The following is a 25,313-nucleotide window of genomic DNA, read 5'->3' as shown; positions in this document are numbered from 1 at the left end:
CTTTCGGAGGAGGTTTATAAACAGTTTACAGCTCTGGCAGAGGTCATAGTGATCTTGAAGACTGACGAAAGGCCACTGAGGTGGTGGAGAAGGTGAAACGGGCACCGAGGAGGATGCGACGGAGGAGGTGAGAGAGAGGAGACAAGGAGGAAGAGGAGGAGGAGCTGCTGTCTTCCTCACCTCCTCACACCAACAGCATGAAAGTACTCTAAACGAACAGTATTAGAAACCATTTCAAAATTCTGATGACGTTTGTATTGTATTTGTTTGTTTTAAACCGTCCAGTCGTTCTTGCTTTAACAGCTTCAGCACTTTTGCACTTTGTTAAACGCTTGTACGCCTTTTGGACTTTTGTGTTACAGCGCCCTCTACTGATTCGGCAGTAACTGCTGCGTTTCAGGGTCAAATCAGTTCTCTGCAATTAATAAGTATATGGATTACAGTTTTAGTAAAACTTTAGTGCTTTTTGTTTATCAACAAAAGATCGATATTGCAATGCCCAAATAATAGTGTAAGAAAACTCGTATTTCATTAAAGAAACTAATCATTAATTAACAAAGAGGTGTGCAGTAATACAGTTGTATGTAAAAATTTGAGCACCCCTGATTATTTCCAGGATTTTCCTTTATAAATCATTGTTGTTTGGATCAGCAATTTCAGTTAAATATATCATATAGTAGACAAACACAGTGATATCTGAAAAGGAAAATGAAGTTTCTAGGATTTACAGAAAGTGTGCAATAATTCTTTAAACAAAATTAAGCAGGTGCATAAATTTGGGCACCCCAACAGAAAAATACATCAATATTTAGTAGATCCTCCTTTTTCAGAAATAACAGCCTCTAAACACTTCCTATAGCTTCCAATTTGAGTCTGGATTCTGTTTGAAGGTATTTTTGACCATTCTTCTTTACAGAACATCTCCAATTAAGTCAGGTTTGTTGGTTTCTGAGCATGGACAGCCTGCTTAAAAATCACACCACAGATTTTCAATAATATTCAGGTCTGGGGACTGAGATGGCCATTCCAGCACGTTGTACTTGTTCCTCTGCATGAATGACTTAGGGTCGTTGTCTTGTTGAAAGATACAGCCCCGGTGCAACTTCAACTTTGTCACTGATTCATGAACATTGTTCTCAAGAATCTGCTGATATTGATTGGAATCCATTTGACCCTCAACTTTATCAAGATTCCCAGGACCTGCACTGGCCACACAGCCCCACAGCATGATGGAATCACTTTTACTGTAGGTAGCAAGCATTTTTCTTAGAATCCTGTGTTCTTTTTCAGCCATGCATACCACCCCTTGTTATGTCCAAATAACTCAATTTTTGTTTCATCAGTCCACAGCACCTTATTCCAAAATGAAGCTGGCTTGTCCAAATGTGCTTTAGCATACCTCAAGCGACTCTGTTTGTGGCGTGTACGCAGAAAAGGCTTCCTCTGCATTACTCTCTTATCCAGCATCTCCTTGTGCAAAGTGCGCTGTATAGTTGAACGATGCACACACTATCTGCAGCAAGATCATGTTGTAGGTCTTTGGAGCAGGTCTGTGGGTTGACTATGACTGTTCTCACCATCCTTCGTTTCAGCTTATCTGAGATTTTCTTGGCCTGCCACTTTGGGCCTTAACTAGTACTGTGCCTGCAGTCTTCCATTTACTCACACTTTACTAATCTTTGTTTGGAGGTGTTGGTCACCTTCCTAGATTTCTATGTTTGCTATTAACTAGTACTGTGCCTGTGGTCTTCCATTTCCTCACTATGTTCCTCACAGTGGAAACTGACAGCTGAAATCTCTGAGATAGCTTTTTGTATCCTTCCCCTAAACCATGACATTGAACAATCTTTGTTTTCAGGTCATCTGAGAGTTGTTTAGAAGCTCCCATGTTGCCACTCATTAGAAGAGATGCAAAGAGGGGAAACATTTGCAAAAGGCCACCTTAAATAGCCTTTCTCATGATTGGATTCACCTGTGTAAGGAAGTCAAGGGGCAATGAGCTTACCAAACCAATTTTGTGTTCCAATAACTACTGCTAAATGTATTGAAATCAATAAAATGACAAGGGTGCCCAAATTTATGCACCTGCCCAATTTTGTTTAAATAATTATTGCGCACTTTCTGTAAATACTGGAAACTTCATTTCACTTCTCAAATATCAGTGTGTTCATCTGCTATATGATATATTTAACTGAAATTTCTGATCCAAACAATCAATGATTTATAAAGGAAAATCATGAAAATTATCAGGGGTGCCCAAACATTTGCATACAACTGTATAATATCAAATATAGGTTGGACAATGGGAGAGACTAGAAGCAAATTTATACAAAACAATACACTGATATCATTTTACACCATCAAAGTTGTTCAAAATGGGATTACTAGAGAATGATACTTGTTGGAAATGTGGCACAGCTATTGGAACGTACCTTCACTGTTTCTGGAAATGTCCCTTGGTCTTTTCATTTTGGACAGAGATTATCAAAAATTTGGAGAAATGGACTGGGGCAACTCTCGCATCAGTGCTGTTGTGCCTGCTGGGAGACAAGTCTTTTCTGACCCCTTCATCTACAAAACAAATGTTTGGATTTTTGGTGGCTATGTTTATAGTGGCCACCAGATCAATTCTACGGATCTGATAATTTTATTAACTACACAGATGTATAATAAAACAAATGGTGACTGGTTTATAACACAATTATGACAGAGTTGGAGAGGAGAGTGAGAAACTGCAGTGGCAGCAAGTTTGTCTTTTTTTCTTAATTGTTCACATGTGCGCACGCGGACGGGACAGGAGATCAAACTGGGTCCTGGAGAGGCAGAAGTACCGCTGAAAGCGGTCATCATCCAGACGCACCTCCTGCAGCAAATTATGAAACTCTCAGAATTGGGAACGTTTCATGAGGATGTTGTGACAGTGCCGCTGGCGAAGTTTGTCAGCTTTCCACAACAAATAGAGCACAGCAACTCGCTCCGTGTGCTCAAGGTCCGTCATGTCGACTTGACGGCGAGCGGAATGGAAGCTCCTCCTATTTGATGACGCAGTGGGGTGAATTTTCTCAGTGAAAGTAGAACAACACACCGGGCGATGGTGGCGCGTCCATTGCCAGGCGAGAGACGCGAATTTGTGGCATTGCGTGTCGTGCGGTGTGAATGCGGCATAACAGGAAGACAGAGGACGGGAAGGAGAGGAACAGTAGTAGCCAGTAAACCAGTATTGATCAATATGTCTGGTATTTATGTTTACATTTGCAAACTGATATATATATATACACATATATATATATATATATATATACATATATACATATACATACATATATACACACACACACACACACACATATATATATATATAAAATCTAATCAAGGCTATTCTGATTCTGAAACTATACATGTGATGTAAAGATTACTGTCATAGAATTCATGTATCTTTAAGCGGTATTCACTTCTGCTGTCTGCTCACAAGCTCAACAACGTGAATATAAAGACATTTCCTTGACAGAAGATTACAGTTATTTCTCACATGCCCTTTACAACCAGTTTACTGTGCTCCTGTATTCTCAAGAACTTTCCCATTTTTGTCATGAGCACACTGCAGTGTTTGTGTTATTCAGTTTCTGGTATTATTCTTATGTAATAGTCAAGTCAACTTTATTTGTCAATTCTTCAATGCATACACAGACATACTGAGAACTTAAGTTTCATTAGTCTCTCAGACAAACAGTAAAAACAGTAAGAACAGTCTTTTCTTATGTGCAACAGATATCAGTAACAGTAAGAATATAAATACAGTAGACAGTAGAATGCAGTCAGTGATGTACCCGGCAATAACCGTATGGCTTCTGCAAACTGAACAGTGATTCAACATTGGTGAGCTTATTAAAATTAATTTAAAGTGCATGGAGTGCATAAGCAGTCCTTGGGGATATGTTCAGTATTATAATTATTCTTCATATTATCTGGTTTGTTCCCTCCCGCATTAGACTGTCTTTGGTGCTTTTACTTTCATGTCTCTTTCTGGCATTCCGGATTCACATGTCTCCACACTTTTGCCTGTAACTCGTTGTTGGCTTTATAACTGCCGTCAGAGCATCCTGTCATTGCCAGATTGTCTAGGTTCTTACCTCCTTTCTCGTACAAGGTCTGTCCAGAAAGTATCGGACCTTTTTATTTTTTGCAAAAACCATATGGATTTGAATCACGTGATTGCATCAGCCATGCTTGAACCTTCGTGTGCATGCGTGAGTTTTTTCACACCTGTTGGTTGCGTCATTCGCCTGTGAGCAGGCTTTGGGTGAGCAGTGGTCCACCCCTCTCGTCGGATTTTTATTGCGAATAAATGACTGAACGATTTGGAGCTTTGCTGCATCAATTTTTTCCAGAAACTGTGAGAGACCTCCAGGTGGTAACCATTCAGAAAATTAATATGGCTTTCAGGGACGATTTTATGAGGATTACACAGATTAAGGAGTGCTCCAGCTGGTTTAAAGACCGCCCACAGATGCTGAGAGTGCGCCGCGCTCCGAGCACCGATCGACAGGCTCAAACCCCGCTGAAACAACCAGATCATTTCCAACGTGAAGGCTTTGTTGATCCGGGACGTCGTCTGACTTTCACAAAAAGGCAGAAGGCATGGACATCAGCACTTTTTCGGCACATTCTACTGTTACAGGAGTTTTTTTCATGGACAAAGAAGCAGAGGATTGCCCCACCGTGCCGCTCATGGCGCGGGACAAAACCACCTCCGTGTTGATCTCACAGGACGGCTTTCAGACGGCTTTCGGTTGCTTTTCAGTCGTGTGAATATCCGAGAAATTGAGCATGAGCTGGACATGCCCCAACATGTCCTGTGAGGCTTCATCACGGCGTTGCTTTGCGACATGCGGCTCCGTCCTGATGTGCGGAATTCCGGCTCCAGTATTCACCAGGTTCTGGGGTGGCGGAAATCGTGTGGTTCCGGCTCTTCTTAGGACAGACGTCTTCTATCCTCGAGCCTGCCCACACGTCACCTTTGTGTATTGACTGTTATGATATTCTGAGATTGTCTGTATGTTCGTTGTGCACATTCACAACATTAAATTGTTATATTTTGGCTCATCTATTGACCGTTCATTTGCGCCCCCTGTTGTGGGTCCGTGTCACTACACTTTCCCAACAGGATATCTCGGCCAGCGTCACGGACTCCGAGGGGCGTCACCCGGCTGTTGAACGACCAATGGGAGAGCAGGGAGCGCAGGCGTCTGCAGGAGGCGTGATTGGTGAGCTGCAGCACATTCTCACCGCCTTTACGGCTCAGTTGGATCAAATGACTGAGCAAAACATCCTCCTGAACCACAGGGTGGAGGCTCTCTCCGCACAGATGGCGGCGAGCGCTCAGGGCGCTGCTGCAGCTCGTCCTCCTGCCTACCCTGTGCAGGATATAAATGTTCCAGTGGTGGTTCAACAACCCCTCCCACCATCCCCTGAAGCATACATAAGCCCTCCTGAGCCGTACGGAGGTTGTGTGGAGACGTGCGCGGATTTTCTTATGCAGTGTTCACTCGTCTTCGCACAACGTCCCGTCATGTATGCGTCAGATGCTAGTAAAATAGCTTATGTGATTGCTCTGCTTCGGGGTAAGGCATGCGCCTGGGCTATGGCGCTCTGGGAACAGAACTCACGGTTGTTATCAGCATACGCTGGGTTTGTGGGGGAGTTCAGAACAGTGTTTGATCACCCTAACAGAGGAGAGACCGCTTCAACCGTGCTGCTGTCAATGAGACAGGGACGCGAGAGCGCAGCCGCTTATGCAGTCAACTTCCGCATCGCGGCTGCGAGGTCCGGCTGGAATAACGTTGCGCTCCGCGCCGCCTTCATAAACGGACTGTCGTTGGTTCTGAAGGAGCAGCTGGTAGCTAAGGAGGAACCGCGGGATTTAGATGGGCTTATCGATCTCGTTATACGGTTAGACAATCGGTTGGAGGAACGCCGTCGGGAGCGAGGCGAAGGACGTGACCGGATACGCGCCGCCCCTCTCCCTTCCGGGTTCGAAAAGGGGCCGCCCTCCCCACGCTCCACAGCTGCAGTGCTTTGTGGGGCAACAGCTCCCCCTGCTGACGTTGTTAGGGAAACGCACAGGGCCAAAATGGGGAGGCTGATCCGTGGAGAGTGTTTTCTCTGCAGCTCAACTGAGCACACACAGAGAAACTGCCCCAAACGGCCAAAACGACAACACTCGCCCTTAGAGACTGGGCTAAGGGGGGGTCAAAACATTCAAGTGAGACACACACAAATTGCCACATGACTCCCAGTCACAATCCTGAGCGGGGATTTAACCCTTCAAGCCCGAGCACTGGTGGACACGGGGTCAGAAGGGAATCTGCTAGACAGCAGATGGGCAAGGGAGGTAGGGCTCCCTCTGGTGGCGCTCCCTTCGCCGTTGCAGGTGCGGGCACTAGATGGCACCCTCCTCCCTTTACTCACACACAAGACACCACCAGTAACTCTGGTGGTGTCTGGAAACCACCGGGAGGAGATTGAGTTTTTTGTAACTCCTTCTACCTCCCGCGTGATTTTGGGCATCCCATGGATGTTGAAGCACAATCCCCGGATCAATTGGCCGTCTGGGGTGGTGGTTCAGTGGAGCGAAACCTGCCATCGGGGGTGTTTAGGATCCTCGGTTCCTCCCGGTTCACAGGCTAAGGAGGAGGTCAAAGTCCCTCCCAATGTGACGGCAGTGCCGGTTGAGTACCACGATCTTGCTGACGTCTTCAGTAAGGATCTGGCACTCACCCTTCCCCCGCACCGTCCGTACGATTGTGCCATTGATTTGGTTCCAGGCGCTGAGTTCCCGTCCAGCAGGCTGTACAACCTCTCACGACCTGAGCGCAAATCAATGGAGACCTACATCCGGGACTCATTAGCTGCCGGGCTGATCCGGAACTCCACCTCCCCGATGGGGGCAGGTTTCTTTTTTGTGGGCAAGAAAGACGGCGGACTTCGTCCATGTATTGATTACAGGGAGCTGAATGAGATTACGGTTCGCAACCGATACCCGTTGCCATTGTTAGATTCCGTGTTCACCCCCCTGCATGGAGCCAAAATCTTTACTAAGCTGGATCTTAGAAATGCGTATCACCTGGTTCGGATCCGGAAGGGAGACGAATGGAAGACGGCATTTAACACCCCATTAGGTCACTTTGAGTACCTGGTCATGCCGTTCGGCCTCACCAACGCCCCCGCGACGTTCCAAGCCTTGGTTAACGACGTCTTGCGGGACTTCCTGCACCGATTCGTCTTCGTATATCTGGACGATATTCTCATCTTTTCTCCGGATCCTGAGACCCATGTCCAGCATGTACGTCAGGTCCTGCAGCGGTTGTTAGAGAACCGACTGTTTGTGAAGGGCGAGAAGTGCGAGTTTCACCGCACGTCTTTGTCCTTCCTGGGGTTTATCATCTCCTCTAACTCCGTCGCCCCTGATCCGGCCAAGGTTGCGGCGGTGAGAGATTGGCCCCAACCAACAAGCCGTAGGAAGCTGCAACAGTTCCTCGGCTTCGCTAATTTCTATAGGAGGTTCATTAAGGGCTACAGTCAGGTAGTTAGCCCCCTGACAGCCCTGACCTCTCCAAAAGTCCCCTTCACCTGGTCGGATCGGTGCGAAGCCGCGTTCAAGGAGTTGAAACGACGGTTCTCTACTGCGCCAGTTTTGGTGCAGCCCGACCCTAGCCGCCAGTTCATGGTTGAAGTGGACGCCTCTGACTCAGGGATAGGAGCCGTGCTGTCCCAGAGCGGAGAGACCGATAAGGTTCTTCACCCATGTGCCTACTTTTCACGCAGGTTGACCCTGGCTGAACGGAACTATGACGTCGGCAATCGAGAACTCCTTGCGGTGAAAGAGGCTCTTGAGGAGTGGAGACACCTGTTGGAGGGAGCGTCTGTGCCATTCACGGTTTTCACTGACCATCGGAACCTGGAGTATATCAGGACCGCCAAGCGGCTGAACCCCAGGGAAGCCCGCTGGTCACTGTTCTTCGGGCGTTTTGACTTCCGGATCACCTATCGCCCCGGGACCAAGAACCAGAGGTCAGATGCCTTGTCCCGGGTACATGAAGAGGAGGTCAAAACTGCACTGTCGGATCCACCGGAGCCCATCCTGCCTGAGTCCACTATCGTGGCCACCCTCACCTGGGACGTGGAGAAGACCGTCCGGGAGGCCCTGGCACGGAGCCCGGACCCAGGAACAGGTCCGAAGAACCGTCTGTACGTCCCACCAGAGGCCAGAGCTGCAGTCTTGGACTTCTGTCATGGTTCCAAGCTCTCCTGTCATCCAGGGGTGCGAAGGACCGTGGCAGTTGTCCGGCAGCGCTTCTGGTGGGCGTCTATGGAGGCAGACGTCCGGGAATATATCCAGGCCTGCACCACCTGTGCCAGGGGCAAGGCAGTACACACAAAGGCCCAAGGACTCCTCCAGCCGCTGCCGGTGCCTCATCGCCCCTGGTCCCACATCGGCCTGGATTTCGTCACGGGCCTCCCGCCGTCCCAGGGCAACACCACCATTTTCATGATAATGGACCGTTTCTCCAAGGCGGCCCACTTCGTGGCCCTCCCGAAGCACCCAACAGCCCAGGAGACAGCAGACCTCCTGGTCCACCACGTTGTCCGTCTGCATGGGATACCCTCCGACATCGTCTCAGATCATGGTCCCCAGTTCTCCTCACACGTCTGGAGGAGCTTCTGCAGGGAACTGGGGGCCACCGTGAGCCTCTCATCCGGGTACCATCCACAGACGAACAGACAGGCAGAGCGGGTCAACCAGGAACTGGAACAGACCCTCCGCTGCTCACATCCGCGCACCCGACGGCCTGGAGTAACCATCTGGCCTGGATCGAGTATGCGCATAACAGCCAGGTGTCTTCGGCCACCGGCCTCTCCCCATTTGAGGTGTGTTTGGGGTATCAGCCCCCGTTGTTTCCCATGGTGGAGGGAGAGGTCGGTGTGCCCTCGGTCCAGGCCCACCTGCGGAAATGCCGTCGGGTGTGGCGCTCCGCCCGCTCTGCCTTGTTGAAGGCCCGGACGAGGGCGAAGACCCATGCAGACCGCCGGCGATCCCCGGCCCCTGCTTACCAGCCCGGGCAGGAGGTGTGGCTTTCCACGAAGGACATCCCCCTCCAGGTGGACTCCCCGAAACTCCAGGACAGGTACATTGGCCCCTTCAGAATCCTCAAAGTCCTCAGTCCTGCCGCAGTGAAGCTCCAACTCCCGGCTTCACTGCGGATCCATCCGGTTTTCCACGTGTCACTTGTCAAACCTCATCACACCTCACCCCTCTGTGCTCCCGGACCGGCGCCCCCTCCTGCTCGGATCATCGACGGGGGGCCGGCTTGGACGGTGCGCCGGCTCCTGGACATCCGTCGGATGGGTCGGGGGTTCCAATATCTGGTGGACTGGGAGGGGTATGGACCCGAAGAACGCTCCTGGGTGAAGAGGAGCTTCATCCTGGATCCGGCCCTCCTGGCCGACTTCTACCGCCGACACCCCGACAAACCTGGTCGGGCGCCAGGAGGCGCCCGTTGAGGGGGGGGTCCTGTTGTGTGGGCCGCCAGAAGAGGAGGTACTGCTGGCCCACCACCAGAGGGCGCCCTGCCTGAAGTGCGGGCTTCAGGCACGAGAGGGCGCTGCCGCCATGGACACAGCCGGGGGTGACAGCTGTCGCTCATTACCTCTTGACAGCTGTCACCCATCTACTCAACATCATCTCACTCCATAAAGACCAGACGTCATCTCCACCTCGTTGCCGAGATATCATACTTCATTGGAGGTAATATCCTCAGCCGTTTTGTAATTGCAATATTTGTATATTGTGAGTGTTTGCAGGAGTACCAGTTCCTCCGTCGGTGGAAGCTGTGAGAGCGCTGAAGGCACTCTTTTCCCCTGAGGAATCTACAGTACTCTGCAAGTTATTGAGTGAGAGGTGGAGGTGGCATTCCCACCGTTGTTGTTACTGGGTGTACACACACCCACACTTGACTGTCTTTGTTCTTCGCCAGCAGTACCAGATCCGACAGTCGGGGACGGTGATCACCTGGGAATTCGGGACTTGGCGGCTCCAGTATTCACCAGGTTCTGGGGCGGCAGAAATCGTGTGGTTCCGGCTCTTCTTAGGACAGACGTCTTCTATCCTCGAGCCTGCCCACACGTCACCTTTGTGTATTGACTGTTATGATATTCTGAGATTGTCTGTATGTTCGTTGTGCACATTCACAACATTAAATTGTTATATTTTGGCTCATCTATTGACCGTTCATTTGCGCCCCCTGTTGTGGGTCCGTGTCACTACACTTTCCCAACACGACGTCCCGGATCAACAAAGCCTTCACGGTGGAAATGATCTGGTTGTTTCAGCGGGGTTTCAGCCTGTCGATTGGCGCTCAGAGCGCGGCGTGCTCTCAGCAGCTGTTGGCGGTCTTTAAAGCGTCTGGAGCACTCCTTAAATTGTGTAATCCCCATAAAATCATCCCTGAAAGCCATACTAATTTTCCGAATGGTGTCCACCTGGAGGTCTCTCACAGTTTCTGGAAAAAAATTGATGCAGCAAAGCTCCAAATCGTTCAGACATTTATTCACAATAAAAATCCGATGAGTGGGGTGGACCAGTGCTCACACAAAGCCTGCTCACAGGCGAATGACGCAACCGACAGGCGTGAAAAAACTCACGCATGCAAACGAAGGTTCAAGCTTGGCTGATGCAATCACACGTGATTCAAATCCATATGGTTTTTGCAAAAAATAAAAAGGTCCGATACTTTTTGGACAGACCTTGTATTCACATTTCCAATATTTTGCCTTTTTGTTAGAGACCCATGTTGTAATTTTGACGTTTCTGAGTCATTTCTGGATTTGGTCACCTGGGAGGACTGAGCTCTGTGCGTTGACCTTCTGCTTGCATTTTGTGTTACTAATTGTACCAGAAATGACCTGTGGGACAGTATTTGTTCCTCATCATTATGGTTTGTTCCTACCATTGTTGTGATTCTCTGTATTGGGGTCCTTTGTCTAAGCCACTGCAGTTGTGATTGCCACATTTTCATAACAACCATCTTTAGTTCTACTGCTTTTTGATGTTGTGAAATGGGCTGCTGTTTTCTGTCAGTGGTAACAGAGGTGATGGAGGGGTCTGTGGGTGAGTCTGGATCAGACAGATACCAGCAGATGAAGATCAGCTACATGAAAGATCCTAAAACTCCTTCTGTAAGCGGGGCCAGCAAGGGTATCCAGAACCAGTTGTTGTAACACCTGAGGAATTGACATAACAACATTAGGGATACAATTGTGAGTATGTTAGCCATACTTCCATTTCCCAGATACTAGATACCTCTAATTGTCAGCTGTGCAGCCCTACAGTATGCATGCATGTTGTTCATCACTTTGGAAACCTTTTGCATGCTATATCTTACAAAAGACTTTGTTCAATTAAAACTTGGTGCACAAGTTGACCTCAATAAGACCTCACTGGAACCTATCCCAGGGGTCACTGGGTGAGAGGCAGGGAACACACTGGACAGGCTGCCACTCTAGAGTCTCAATGGCAGTCTAAACTCTAGAGACACAAATTAACCAAATTTGCATGTCTTTGGAAGTGGGAGGATGCCAGAGCACCCTGAAGGGAACCCACGCAAACACGATCAGAACATGCAAACATACACAGAAAAGACCCTGGCCACAAGTGAACCTGGAACCTTCTCGCTGTGAGGGAACAGAAGTAACCACTAAGCCACCATGCTGGACTTTCTGAAATATCTTTTACACAGTCAGACAAATGCAGTCAAACAGGATTGGTCTAATAACCCATGACCTCTTTTGTCAGTTTGTGGAGATTACTGATTCGACCAGACTGGGCAAAAAGATAGGCCTGTTCAGTTTAAAATTCAAACAGCAATGGAGTTAATTGAGAAAATGAGTTCAAACATTCCATCATAGAACATCGGGTAGTTCATAAAGATCTCACGTGATTATCTGACATAATTGCATGCTGCGCTACTCTACAGAGAACATTCCCTTTCTGATAGACTCCGAGATCCCCAGCTCCATCCAGAGATGAGAGTTGTATTCATGTTGGCGATCCTCCTGTCCTGTGCGCCAATAGCATTTCTTGTATATTGTTCTGTGAATTGTTCTGTAATTTATGTTTGTAGCATGGCCCAAGTAGAGGGTCACCCCTTTGAGTCTGGTCTGCTTGAGGTTTCTTCCTCAGAAGGAGTTTTTCCTTACCACTGTTGCTCTGGGGGTTGGTAAGGTTAGACCTTACCTGTGTGAAGTGCTTTGAGGCAACTCTGTTGTGATTTGGCGCTATATAAATGAAAATAAATTGAAAATTGAAAAATTGACACGGATCCTTATGTATCAACAGGTATGTGCATTACGCACGGTATACTGTATGTTCTGCACTGTAGATAAGCTACACACATGAACACTTCAGTGCCCCCTCCTGCTGTCAGTGTAACCAGGTGTGGCCCAAAGCTGGATTTGTTACAGAGTCACAGTTTGGTGACATTGACTTGGAGATCCCCAGTACAATCACTGCCTCATAGAAGGAATCAGCCCTGAGGGAGCTGGGGAATTTCTCTGTTCATCCAAACACAGGAGGCACAACATTAGCATGCCAGTTCCCACTACAAAGAAAAAAAACTGAAAAAATACTGTAACTACCCTCCTGTGGGTTCACCACCTGCAGAGGGGGCCATGGGGGTCAGGTGCAGAGAGGACTGGGTGGCAGTCAAGGGCAGGTGGCCCGGCGGCCCAGTCCGCGCTCACAGCCCCTGGCTTTTGGCACGTGGAATGTCACCTCGCTGGGGGGGGAGGAGCCTGAGCTTGTGCGTGAGGTTGAGAGATACCGACTAGAGATAGTCAGGCTCACCTCCATGCACAGCTTGGGCTCTGGTACCCAACTCCTGGAGAGGGGCTGGACACTCCACTTTTCTGGCGTTGCCAGCGGAAGAGGCGGAGAGCTGGGGTCACATTGCTTATTGCTCCTCAGCTCAGTCGCCATGTGTTGGAGTTCACTCCGGTGAACGAGAGGGTCGCGTCCCTACGCCTTCAGGCCGTGGACAGGTCTCTCACTGTTGTCTCGGCTTACGGGCCGAGCAGCAGTGCAGAGTACCCGACCTTCTTGGAGTCCCTGGGAGGGGTACTAGATAACGCTCCGACTGGGGACTCCATTGTTCTCCTGGGGGATTTCAACGCCCACGTGGGCTGCGACAGTGAGATCTGGAGGGGGGTAATCGGGAAACACGGCCTCCCCGATCTGAACCCAAGTGGTGTTCAGTTGTTGGACTTCTGTGCTAGTCACAGTTTGTCTATCACGAACACCATGTTCGAGCACAAGGGTATCCATAAGTGCACATGGCACCAGGACACCCTGAGCCGAAAGTCAAACCCAAAGTCAATGATCGACTTTGTAGTCGTATCATCTGACCTTCGGCCACATTTCTTGGACACTCAAGTAAAGAGAGGGGCTGAGCTGTCGACCAATCACCACCTGGTGGTGAGTTGGATCCGCTGGGAGGGGAGGAAGCCGGTATCGTGAGGGTCTGCTGGGAACGACTGGCGGAACCCTCTGTCAGTGAGGTCTTCAACTCCCACCTCTGGGAGAGCTTCTCCCAGATCCCGGGGGAGGTTGGAGACATGGAGTCCGAGTGGACCATGTTCTCCACCTCCATTGTCGATGTGGCTGCTCATAGCTGTGATCACAAGGTCTCTGGTGCCTGTCGCGGCGGCAATCCCCGAACCCGGTGGTGGACCCCTGGAAGTAAGGGATGCCGTCAAGCTGAAGAAGGAGTCCTACTTGTCTTTGTTGGTAGGTGGGACCCTGGAGGCAGCTGACAGGTACCGGCAGGCCAAGCATGCTGCAGCCCGTGCAGTCGCAGAGGCAAAAACTCAGGTCTGGGAGGAGTTCGGGGAGTCCATGGAGGAGGACTATCGGTCGGCCTCGAAGAAATTCTGGCAAACTGTCCGACGCCTCAGGAGGTGGAAGGAGCTCTCCACCAGCATTGTCTACAGTGCAGGTGGGGAGCTGTTGACCCTGACTGGGGATGTTGTCAGGCGGTGGAAGGAATACTTCGAGGATCTCCTCAATCCCATCGTCATGTCTTCCAAAGAGGAAGCAGAGACTGGGGACTCAGAGGCAGACTCATCCATTACCCAGGCCGAAGTCACCGAGGTGATTAGAAAGCTCCTCGGTGGCAAGGCTCCTGGGGTGGATGAAATCTGTCCTGAGTACCTTAAGTCTCTGGATGTTGTGGTACTGTCTTGGCTGACACGCCTCTGCAACATCGCGTGGCGGTCGGGGACAGTGCCTCTGGATTGCCAGACCGGGGTGGTGGTCCCTCTGTTTAAGAAGGGGGACCAGAGGGTGTGTTCCAACTACAGTGGGCTCACACTCCTCAGCCTCCCTGTTAAGGTCTATTCCATAGTACTGGAGAGAAGAATTCGACCGATAGTCGAACCTCGGATTCAGGAGGAGCAGTGTGGTTTTCGTCCTGGTCGCGGCACACTGGACCAGCTCTACACACTCCATCGGGTGCTCGAGGGTTCATGGGAGTTCGCCCAACCAGTCCACATGTGCTTTGTGGATCTGGAGAAGGCGTTCGACCATGTCCCTCAGGGCACCCTGTGGGGGGTGCTCCGGGAGTATGGGGTCCAGGGTCCTTTGCTAAGGGCTATCTGTTCCCTGTACGACCGCAGCAGGAGCTTGGTTTGCATTGCTGGTAGTAAGTCAAACCTGTTTCCAGTGCACGTTGGTCTCCGCCAGGGCTGCCCTTTGTCACCGGTTCTGTTCATTATCTTTATGGACAGAATTTCTAGGCGCAGCCAGGGTGTAGAGGGGGTCTGGTTGTGAACCACAGAATCTCGTCTCTGCTGTTTGTGGACGATGTGGTTCTGTTGGCTTCGTCAAATCAGGACCTTCAGTGTGCACTGGGGCGGTTTGTAGCCGAGTGTAAAGCATCCGGGATGAAAATCAGCACCTCCAAATCCGAGGCCATGGTTCTCGACTGGAAAAAGGTGCTTTGCCCTCTTCAGGTTGGTGGAGTGTCCTTGCCTCAAGTGGAGGAGTTTAAGTATCTCTGGGTCTTGTTCACGAGTGAGGGACATATGGAGCGTGAGATCGATAAACGGATCAGTGCAGCATCTGCAGTGATGCGGCCGCTGTATCGGACCATCGTGGTGAAGAGAGAGCTGAGTAGGGGGGCAAAGCTCTTGATTTACCGATCGATCTACGTTCCGATCCTCACCTATGGTCATGAGATTTGGCTCATGACCGAAAGAACGAGATCGCGAGTACAAGCGGCCGAGATGAGTTTCCTCCGCAGGGTGGCTGGGCGCTCCCTTAGAAATAGGGTGAGGAGCTCGGTCACTCACCCTGGACGCTTCGCTGGAGAGGTGTTCCGGGCACGTCCCATCGGGAGGAGGCCCCGGGGAGGACCCAGGACACGCTGGAGGGACTATGTCTCTCGGCTGGCTTGGGAATGCCTTGGGGTTCCCCCGGCGGAGGTGTGTGTGGATCGGGAGGTCTGGGCGGCTTTGCTTGAGCTGCTGCCCCCGCGACCTGACTCCGGATAAAATGGAAGAAATTGGATGGATGGATGGATGGATGCTGTAACTAAGGCACATACGAATTTATCTGTCATACTACAGGCTATAGTTTACACTGACCTGATCAAGGAAATGTCTTCCAAGCAAGATGTACTCTCCATGATAGGTGGTGAATATTGATCATGCCCAGTGGTGGGCACAGTCCCACTCTTCCACTAATTATCAAAGCTAATGTTTTCATTATCGGATTATCTTTTCAGATAACTTTGTAAACCATTATCGGATCAATTATCTTCCAATAAATTTCTGTCCAATAATTTTTAAAACACTAACATATTATTGCAAGTTTAGTGAACAAAGCTTTAACAGTCAAACATTTTTAAAATCTGATATCAAAGATTTTACAGCCTACCTGTTAAATGTTTTGTAGTAGACTTACAGTTCTATCCTCTACAGACAGAGGAGAGCTGTTTTCAGGAGAAACAGCTCTATCCTCTGCGATCAGAGGAGACCTGGTCACAGAAGAGAACCAACATGAGAGCCAAAATAAAATAATTTCTCTTGACACCCTACTAACTAGTGACCCAAGTCACCCAAGTCATCCACTACAGCTCTAGGGGTTAGTAAGGTTAGACCTTACTTGTGTGAAGTGCCTTGAGGCAACTCTGTTGTTATTTGGTGCTATATAAATGAAATAAATTGAACTGAACCATAGCAACAAAAAATTATTTGAATGCTGAAAAACTGCAGATGAAAACTGATCAAATGGCAAACATTTTAATATTACACAAAGGCAACTTTGTTGTGATTTGCCACTATATAAATTAAATGAATTGAATTGAAATTGATTAAAAACAAACTGAATGAAAACCTAAATTAAACATGTTTTTATTTGCTTCTCAAAGCTACTGTTTGTAGGGCTCAGGGGTGTTAATGATCAGAAATGGAATATGGCTTTCCTAACCATCTCCTCATAAGTATAAAATTATATGCAGCCATGAATCAAAGTGTTTTCATACGTTTAGAAGTCGCCCTTCATATGCATTCAGTCTACTCTGCGTGAGCCTGATCCTGTCAGATCTCAGAAGCTAAGCAGTGTTGGCCCTGGTTAGTACTTGGATGGGAGACCTCTTTGGAACACCAGGGCTGAGTGTGTGTTTCTCCAGGTAAAACTGGAGTTGCGTAAAGAAGGGCATCCGGTGCAGAACTTGTGCCAAATACCAGTGTGGACCTGGCTGTATCTGCTGTGGTGACCCCAAACATACAGGAGCAGTCGGAAGGACAACAACACCAACAAGAAGTGGCCCTTCATATCCACAGATGCTGCACCACCATGTTGACACAGTAGCAGCCCAAAACAGACATGCTTACTCATACTCTCATGAGCGCCACCAGCTTAGCTTATGGCAAAAGTGGACGCTCTCGTTTTGGCCAAACTACTATACAGTTTTTGTATATTCTGTGTTAGTATGCGCCCACAGGTGGTGTGTTTGATGAATTCCTGTGCAAAAAGTAGTTCCCAAACAATGCTGTATTTGCTATGACAGTGCGTTTTCATGGGTAACAAAAACATCAGGAGTATATTTGGCACAAGAACTTGTGTATCTCATGTGTTTTTATGCCTAAATGATTGCAAGTCAACACTCGCACTCATCCAGCAGCATCTTCTCATGTCGGCAAATTCAGCAGCATCTTCTCATGTCGGCAAATTCAGCGCTGGGTCAGGCGAAAGTAGTCCGACGAGCTGTCCCATAATGCCAACATAGCAGAGATGTCGCTCCAGCGAGAGCAGGACACTGAGCAGGGTGATGCTTACTTGGCCCTTTGTATTTTGCAGCGTGGCCGGAAGACTGAAGAAAAAAGAGGAGGAATCAGTGGTTGCTGACCTGTACACTGTCGATTGGTTGCTACTGCAAAGTTTGAGAACCCTCATTTTTATGAAATGGAGGCTCATACATATTGACTATCACAAGAGAAGCTCAGGAAGCATGAATCCCCATAGCCAAAGAAGAAAAATGTGATGGGAAAAACAAAATCATGACTGGCAATGGAAAATGCATTCTGCAACCTCACCACTAGATGACACTCAATCCTATCTGCCTTAGATTTAAATGCAGTTGAACTGCTGAGGACTCTGAGAAGCTTGTGTAACAGATAAGAGCATGCTTATAGTTATGAAAGTGTGACTTTGTGTTATAAAATCTAACAGCAGCAGGAGAGGATCTGAGCGAGGATTAAGGCACATAAGCTATAAGATGCTTATATATATAAAACATGAACATTTAGAGACTTACTTTCAACCCTATTCTGAGCACATCTGAATATGAAAGCTCATTGTCGATAATGTTTCTGTTAGAAGATTTGTATTTGTAGTGAACTGCACCAAGTTATAGTAAACATATAATCACATCATGTCCATAAAGATCATATACGTGTGTTGGACTGGGTGTTTCGTTCAGTATGTACAACCCCTGGCAATAATTATGGAATCACCAGCCTCGGAAGATGTTCATTCAGTTGTTTAATTTTGTAGAAAAAAAGCAGATCACAGACATGACACAAAACTAAAGTCATTTCAAATGGCAACTTTCTGGCTTTAAGAAACACTATAAGAAATCAGGAAAAATAATTGTGGCAGTCAGTAACGGTTACTTTTTTACACCAAGCAGAGGGAAAAAAAATATGGACTCACTCAATTCTGAGGAATAAATTATGGAATCACCCTGTAAATTTTCAACACCTGCATCAAATCAGATCTGCTCGTTAGTCTGCATCTAAAACGGAGTGATCACACCTTGGAGAGCTGTTGCACCAAGTGGACTGACATGAATCATGGCCCCAAAAGGAGAGGATTATCAAACTCTTAAAAGAGGGTAAATCATCACGCAATGTTGCAAAAGATGTTGGTTGTTCACAGTCAGCTGTGTCTAAACTCTGGACCAAATACAAACAACATGGGAAGGTTGTTAAAGGCAAACATACTGGTAGACCAAGGAAGACATCAAAGCGTAAAGACAGAAAACTTAAAGCAATATGTCTCAAAAATCGGAAATGCACAACAAAACAAATGAGGAACGAATGGGAGGAAACTGGAGTCAACGTCTGTGACCGAAACTGTAAGAAACCGCCTAAAGGAAATGGGATTTACATACAGAAAAGCTAAACGAAAGCCATCATTAACACCTAAACAGAAAAAAAAACAAGGTTACAGTGGGCTAAGGAAAAGCATTCGTGGACTGTGGATGACTGGATAAAAGTCATAATCAGTGATGAATCTCGAATCTGCATTGGGCAAGGTGATGATGCTGGAACTTTTGTTTGGTGCCGTTCCAATGAGATTTATAAAGATGACTGCCTGAAGAGAACATGTAAATTTCCACAGTCATTGATGATATGGGGCTGCATGTCAGGTAAAGGCACTGGGGAGATGGCTGTCATTACAAAATCAATAAATGCACAAGTTTACGTTGATATTTTGGACACTTTTCTTATCCCATCAATTGAAAGGATGTTTGGGGATGATGAAATCATTGTTCAAGATGATAATGCATCTTGCCATAGAGTAAAAACTGTGAAAACATTCCTTGCAAAAAGACACATAGGGTCAATGTCATGGCCTGCAAATAGTCCAGATCTTAATCCAATTGAAAATCTTTGGTGGAAGTTGAAAAAAATGGTCCATGACAAGGCTCCAACCTGCAAAGCTGATCTGGCAACAGCAATCAGAGAAAGCTGGAGCCAGATTGATGAAGAGTACTGTTTGTCACTCATTAAGTCCATGCCTCAGAGACTGCAAGCTGTTATAAAAGCCAGAGGTGGTGCAACAAAATACTAGTGATGTGTTGGAGCGTTCTTTTGTTTTTCATGATTCCATAATTTTTTCCTCAGAATTGAGTGATTCCATATTTTTTTCCCTCTGCTTGGTCTAAAAAAGTAACCGTTACTGACTGCCACAATTTTTTTTCCTGATTTCTTATATTGTTTCTTAAAGCCAGAAAGTTGCCATTTGAAATGACTTTAGTTTTGTGTCATGTCTGTGATCTGCTTTTTTTCTACAAAATTAAACAACTGAATCCTCCGAGGCCGGTGATTCCATAATTTTTGCCAGCAGTTGTGTTGTATGTATCTGGTGATGACATGTGTTGTCTCTGTATTTGTGTAACAGAAGTGTCACAAAAACAGGCCATAGTAGATCAGATAAACCAGCCCAGATGCCACATATGACCAGAGCACCTGTGAAAGTAAGTAGGTCAACAGCTTTCCCCAGGACACTTTACCCAGCATACAGAAACTGAGAGTCACTACAGGATTTACATGGGCTCCTATAGCAAAAAATAAAAACTAAATTAAAAAACATACATAGGAAAATCAAAAAGTGGAAATCAGATGGAGAGTGATGGGAACATTATGAAATACGAGGGGTGATTGAGAAGTTTTGAGCCTGATCCAGAAAAGTAGGGCGTGGTTCTCCATCTTTTGCATTCTGAGAAGTCAAAATTTCTTGAGAATGTGTGAAGTTTTCACTCACTGGGTGCGATGTTGAGAAATGTTGGGTTGCTCTCGTATGTAATCATTTCTATAACTTACTGTGCCCAAGTGTTCTAGTATTCTTCAAAAGCACAACAAACCATCTTTATCCATAAGTGCCAAGAAGTGGTGTGATAAATCTGGAGAGGTATGTGTTTAGCAATGGACTACCACTGAATGGGCTGGCCCCGGAATATTTGTCTGACCTTATTAAATTGCATCAATCCCTCCAGGGACCCTTAGGTCAGTGAATCAGATTCTTCTGGACGTTGGTCGATCCTTCCTAAAAAACTAGAGGAGACTGAGCCTTTGCGGTTGCGACTCCCACTTTGTGGAACGCACTACCTTTCATGGTGTAGACTGCGAAGAGCCTTTCCAGTTTTAAAACATTTCTTGTCTCACTTGTTCACCTTGGCCTTTGGCTGAGTAAAACCACTTTTATTTGGTCTTTTATCAGTTTTATTCCACTGTATTATTGTTGTTGTGTTTTTATTGCTTTTATTATTTTTATTGTTGTGCCTATTTTACTGTACAGCACTGTGGGAGGCCATTGGTGCTATAAATGTGCTATATAATGTGCAACATACCTATATGTAGGTCAGTACGTCCTTTCACCAACAAGCTGGAATGTGCTGGTGAGCGGTAGTTATGCTACAGATTTTTCCTTTTCCAAGACCCAAATCCCAGCCACAATTTAGCTCCATCAGGATCATTTTTTGACCTCTGCTCTAATTGACTCCGGGGCAGAGGCTAGTTTCATTGATGAACATGTAATAACCAAGCTTGGGATTCCCCAAGAAGAACTGCATACCCCCCTTGGGTTTAGAGCTCTTGATGATACTACTCTAACCACCCTCACACACAGTAACATCCCACTTCAGCTCATAACTTATGGAAATCATCATGACAAGAAACATTATGTATTCTCCTCATCCACTCCAATAGTTCTCGGGCACCCTTGGCTCCTCAATCACAATCCAGGTATTGATTGGCCAACCGGGGCAATCACAAAGTGGAGTAAGAAGTGTCTCTCCCACTGTATGCGATCCGCCATACCTAGTAGCAATCCCGACGTCCCTGTTGGGGAAGTGTCGTGACACGGACCCACAACAGGGGGCGTTAATGAAGGGACAATGGAATAGCCAAAAAGTAACAATTTAATGTTGTGAAGGTGCACAACATGATACAGACAGATACAAATATGTGTTATATCAATCCAACAAAAGGTGACGTGTGGCAGGCTCGAAGATAGGAGACGTCCGGTGAGAGAGAAGCCGGAACCCACACAAGCCTCACCACCAACGGACCTGAAGAACACCGGAGCCGCCAAGCCCTGCGCCCCAGGTGGCCACTGTCTTCAGCAGTCAGACCCGGTACTGCTGGCAGAAAACAGAAACAGTTCTGGATGAGTGTGAGTCCGCACACTCAGTAATCCCACAGTCTGTGTTCAGTTAAGAGGGAGAACCTCCACCTCCAATCACACACTCGTGCAGCTCCTGTCTAACCACTTATCTGGTTGGGGTGTGAAGCGAAGCCGTCGCTGATCACACCAAACGCCAATCCCACAGATAAGGACACACCACAGGAAAACGGCTGCAAAGAAGTACTGATTATTACTCAATGTTTTGAGTCAGCAGAGAAAGTTACCTGTATGGTAGACGATTTCTCGGCGAGGAGGTGGAGTTGCAGTCCGGTCTTTATAGTGGTGGTGATGGGTGATGACAGCTGTCACCTCCAGCGGCTCCGACGCCCTCTCGTGCTTGGAGCCCGCACTCCAAGCAGGGCGCCATCTGGTGGTGGTGGGCCAGCAGTACCTCCTCTTCAGTGGCCCACACAACAGGACCCCCCCCTCAACGGGCGCCTCCTGGCGCCCGACCAGGTTTATCCGGGTGCCGGGCGTAGAAGTCGGCCAGGAGGGCCGGGTCCAGGATGAAGCTCCTTTTCACCCAGGAGCATTCCTCGGGACCATACCCCTCCCAGTCCACCAGATACTGGAAGCCCCGACCCTTGCGACGGACGTCCAGAAGCCGACGCACGGTCCACGCCGGCTCCCCGTCGATGATCCGGGCAGGAGGTGGTGCAGGTCCAGGGGTGCAGAGCGGTGAGGTGTGGTATGGTTTGATCCGGAACACGTGGAAAACAGGATGAATCCGCAGTGAAGCTGGCAGCTGTAGCTTCACTGTGGCCGGGCTGAGGACCTTGGTGATGGGAAAGGGTCCGATATACCTGTCCTTCAGCTTGTGTGAGTCCACTTGAAGGGGGATGTCCTTCGTTGATAACCATACCTCCTGCCCAGGCTGGTATGCAGGGGCCGGGGAACGCCGGCGGTCTGCATGGGCCTTGGCCCTCGTCCGGGCCTTCAACAGGGCAGAACGGGCGGTTCGCCACATCCGGCGGCACCTCCTGAGGTGGGCCTGGACCGAGGGCACACCGACCTTACCCTCCACAAGTGGGAACAATGGGGGCTGATACCCCAAACACACCTCGAACGGGGAGAGGCCGGTGGCAGATGACACTTGGATGTTGTGGGCGTACTCGATCCAGGCCAGATGGGTACTCCAGGCCGTCGGGTGCGCGGAGGTAACGCAACGGAGGGCCTGCTCCAACTCCTGGTTGGCCCGCTCTGCCTGTCCATTCATCTGGGGGTGATACCCAGACGAGAGACTCACGGTGGCCCCCAGTTCCTTGCAAAAACTCCTCCAGACCTGAGAGGAGAACTGAGGGCCACGGTCTGAGACGATGTCCGCTGGTATCCCATGCAGACGCACGACGTGGTGGACCAGGAGGTCTGCTGTCTCCTGGGCCGTAGGGAGCTTCGGGAGGGCCACGAAGTGGGCCACCTTGGAGAACCGGTCCACTATCGTCAAGATGGTGGTGTGGCCCTGGGACGGCGGGAGGCCCGTGACAAAGTCCAGGCCGATGTGGGACCAGGGGCGATGAGGCACCGGTAGGGGTTGGAGGAGTCCTGAGGTCCTCTTGTGGTCTGCTTTGCCCCTGGCGCAGGTGGTGCAGGCCTGGACGTAGTCCCGGACGTCGGCTTCCATAGACGCCCACCAGAAGCGCTGCTGGACTACTGCCATGGTCCTACGCACCCCAGGATGACAGGAGAGTTTGGACCCATGGCAGAAGTCCAAAACCGTAGCTCTGGCCTCTGGTGGGACGTACAGCTTGTTCTTCGGGCCGGTCCCCGGGTCCAGGTTCCGTGCCAGGGCCTCCCGGACGGTCTTCTCCACGTCCCAGGTGAGGGTGGCCACGACAGTGGACTCGGGGATGATGGTTTCTGGGGGGTCTGACAGCTCGGCCCTGACTTCCTCTTCATGCACCCGGGACAGTGCATCCGACCGTTGGTTCTTGGTCCCGGGGCGGTACGTAATCTGGAAGTCAAAGCGCCCGAAGAATAGTGACCAGCGGGCTTGCCTGGGGTTCAACCGCTTGGCGGTCCGGATGTACTCCAGGTTCCGATGGTCCGTGAAAACCGTGAAGGGCACCGCCGCTCCCTCCAACAGGTGTCTCCATTCTTCAAGAGCCTCCTTCACCGCCAAGAGTTCCCGATTGCCGACGTCATAATTCCTCTCAGCCAGGGTCAACCTGCGGGAAAAATAGGCACAAGGGTGGAGGACCTTATCGGACTCCCCGCTCTGGGACAGCACGGCTCCTATCCCTGAGTCAGAGGCATCCACTTCCACTGTGAACTGGCGAGTAGGATCGGGCTGCACCAGAACTGGCGCAGTCGAGAACCGGCGTTTCAACTCCCTAAACGCGGCTTCGCACCGATCCGACCAGGTGAAGGGGACTTTAGTGGAGGTCAGGGCTGTCAGGGGGCTAACTACCTGACTGTAGCCCTTAATGAACCTCCTGTAGAAATTTGCAAAGCCGAGGAACTGTTGCAGTTTCCTACGGCTTGTTGGGTGGGGCCAGTCTCTCACCGCCGCAACCTTGGCCGGATCAGGGGCGACGGAGTTGGAGGAGATTATGAACCCCAGGAAGGACAAAGAAGTGCGGTGGAACTCACACTTCTTGCACTTCACAAACAGCCGGTTCTCCAACAACCGCTGTAGGACCTGACGTACATGCTTGACATGAGTCTCAGGGTCCGGAGAAAAGATGAGGATGTCATCTAGATACACAAAGACAAACCGGTGCAGGAAGTCCCGCAAGACGTCATTAACCAAAGCTTGGAACGTCGCGGGGGCGTTTGTGAGGCCGAACGGCATGACCATGTACTCAAAGTGACCTAAGGGGGTGTTAAATGCCGTCTTCCATTCGTCTCCCTTCCGGATCCGAACCAGGTGGTACACATTCCTAAGATCAAGTTTGGTAAATATTTGGGCTCCATGCAGGGGCGTGAACACCGAATCCAACAGAGGTAACGGGTATCGGTTGCGAACCGTAATGTCGTTCAGCCCTCTGTAATCGATGCATGGACGGAGTCCGCCGTCCTTTTTACCCACAAAAAAGAAACCAGCACCCATCGGGGAGGTGGAGTTCTGGATCAACCCGGCAGCTAACGAGTCTCGGATGTAGGTCTCCATTGATTCGCGTTCCGGATGTGAGAGGTTGTACAGCCTGCTGGACGGGTACTCAGCGCCCGGAATCAAATCGATGGCACAATCGTACAGTCGGTGCGGGGAAGGGCGAGTGCCAGATCTTTGCTGAAGACGTCAGCAAGATCATGGTACTCACATGGCACCGCCGTCAGATTGGGGGGGACTTTGACCTCCTCCTTAGCTATCTCACCGGGTGGACCTGAGGATCCTAAACACTCCCGGTGGCAGGTTTCGCTCCACTGCGTCACAACCCCAGACGGCCAATCAATCCGGGGATTGTGTTTCAACACCCATGGAAAACCCAAAATCACTCGGGAGGTAGAAGGTGTTACAAAAAACACTATCTCCTCCCTGTGATTCCCAGACACCACCAAGGTCACTGGCTGTGTCTGGTGTGTGATTAATGGAAGAAGATTGCCATCTAGTGCTCGTACCTTCACAGGGGAAGGCAGAGCCACCAGAGGGAGCCCTACTTCCTTTGCCCATCTGCTGTCCAGCAGATTCCCTTCTGACCCCGTGTCTATAAGTGCTGGGGCATGAAGGGTTAAATCCTCACAAAGGATTGTGACTGGGATTCATGCTGATTTTCAGGGTTCCCCCGCGTGCGTGTTATGGCCCACCCTTAGCCCAGTTTCTAAGGATGGGCGTTGTAGTTTGACCGTT

At 49.1% G+C, this 25,313-nt stretch overlaps 2 protein-coding genes and 1 pseudogene across 2 annotated transcripts in view; 1 reads left to right on the top strand and 2 right to left on the bottom strand.

Annotated features, from left to right (window-relative positions):
* atp8b2 (ATPase phospholipid transporting 8B2) overlaps positions 1-138 on the bottom strand; it is a 136,440-nt gene extending 136,302 nt beyond the window's left edge. Inside the window, exon 1 of the mRNA XM_034174795.1 lies at positions 1-138. The gene's annotated coding sequence lies outside the window, so the exon portion shown is untranslated.
* On the bottom strand, positions 44-24,190 carry aqp10a (aquaporin 10a; the record flags this gene model as incomplete). Its single annotated transcript, XM_034173658.1, is given in 9 exon segments — positions 44-180; positions 2,785-2,863; positions 11,082-11,280; positions 12,451-12,502; positions 12,505-12,570; positions 12,573-12,656; positions 15,693-15,753; positions 19,750-19,898; positions 24,154-24,190. Coding segments are annotated over 9 exon segments (864 nt in total), but the record flags the coding sequence as incomplete, so codon positions are not given.
* LOC117514851 lies at positions 16,614-16,735 on the top strand (annotated as a pseudogene).
* Positions 24,191-25,313: the final 1,123 nt, after the last annotated feature.

Source organism: Thalassophryne amazonica, chromosome 7 (assembly GCF_902500255.1).
Source record: "Thalassophryne amazonica chromosome 7, fThaAma1.1, whole genome shotgun sequence".
Classification (NCBI taxonomy): Eukaryota; Metazoa; Chordata; class Actinopteri; order Batrachoidiformes; family Batrachoididae; genus Thalassophryne; species Thalassophryne amazonica.
Note: the sequence above shows the minus strand (reverse complement) of the source record. Positions and strands in the feature narration are given on the sequence as shown.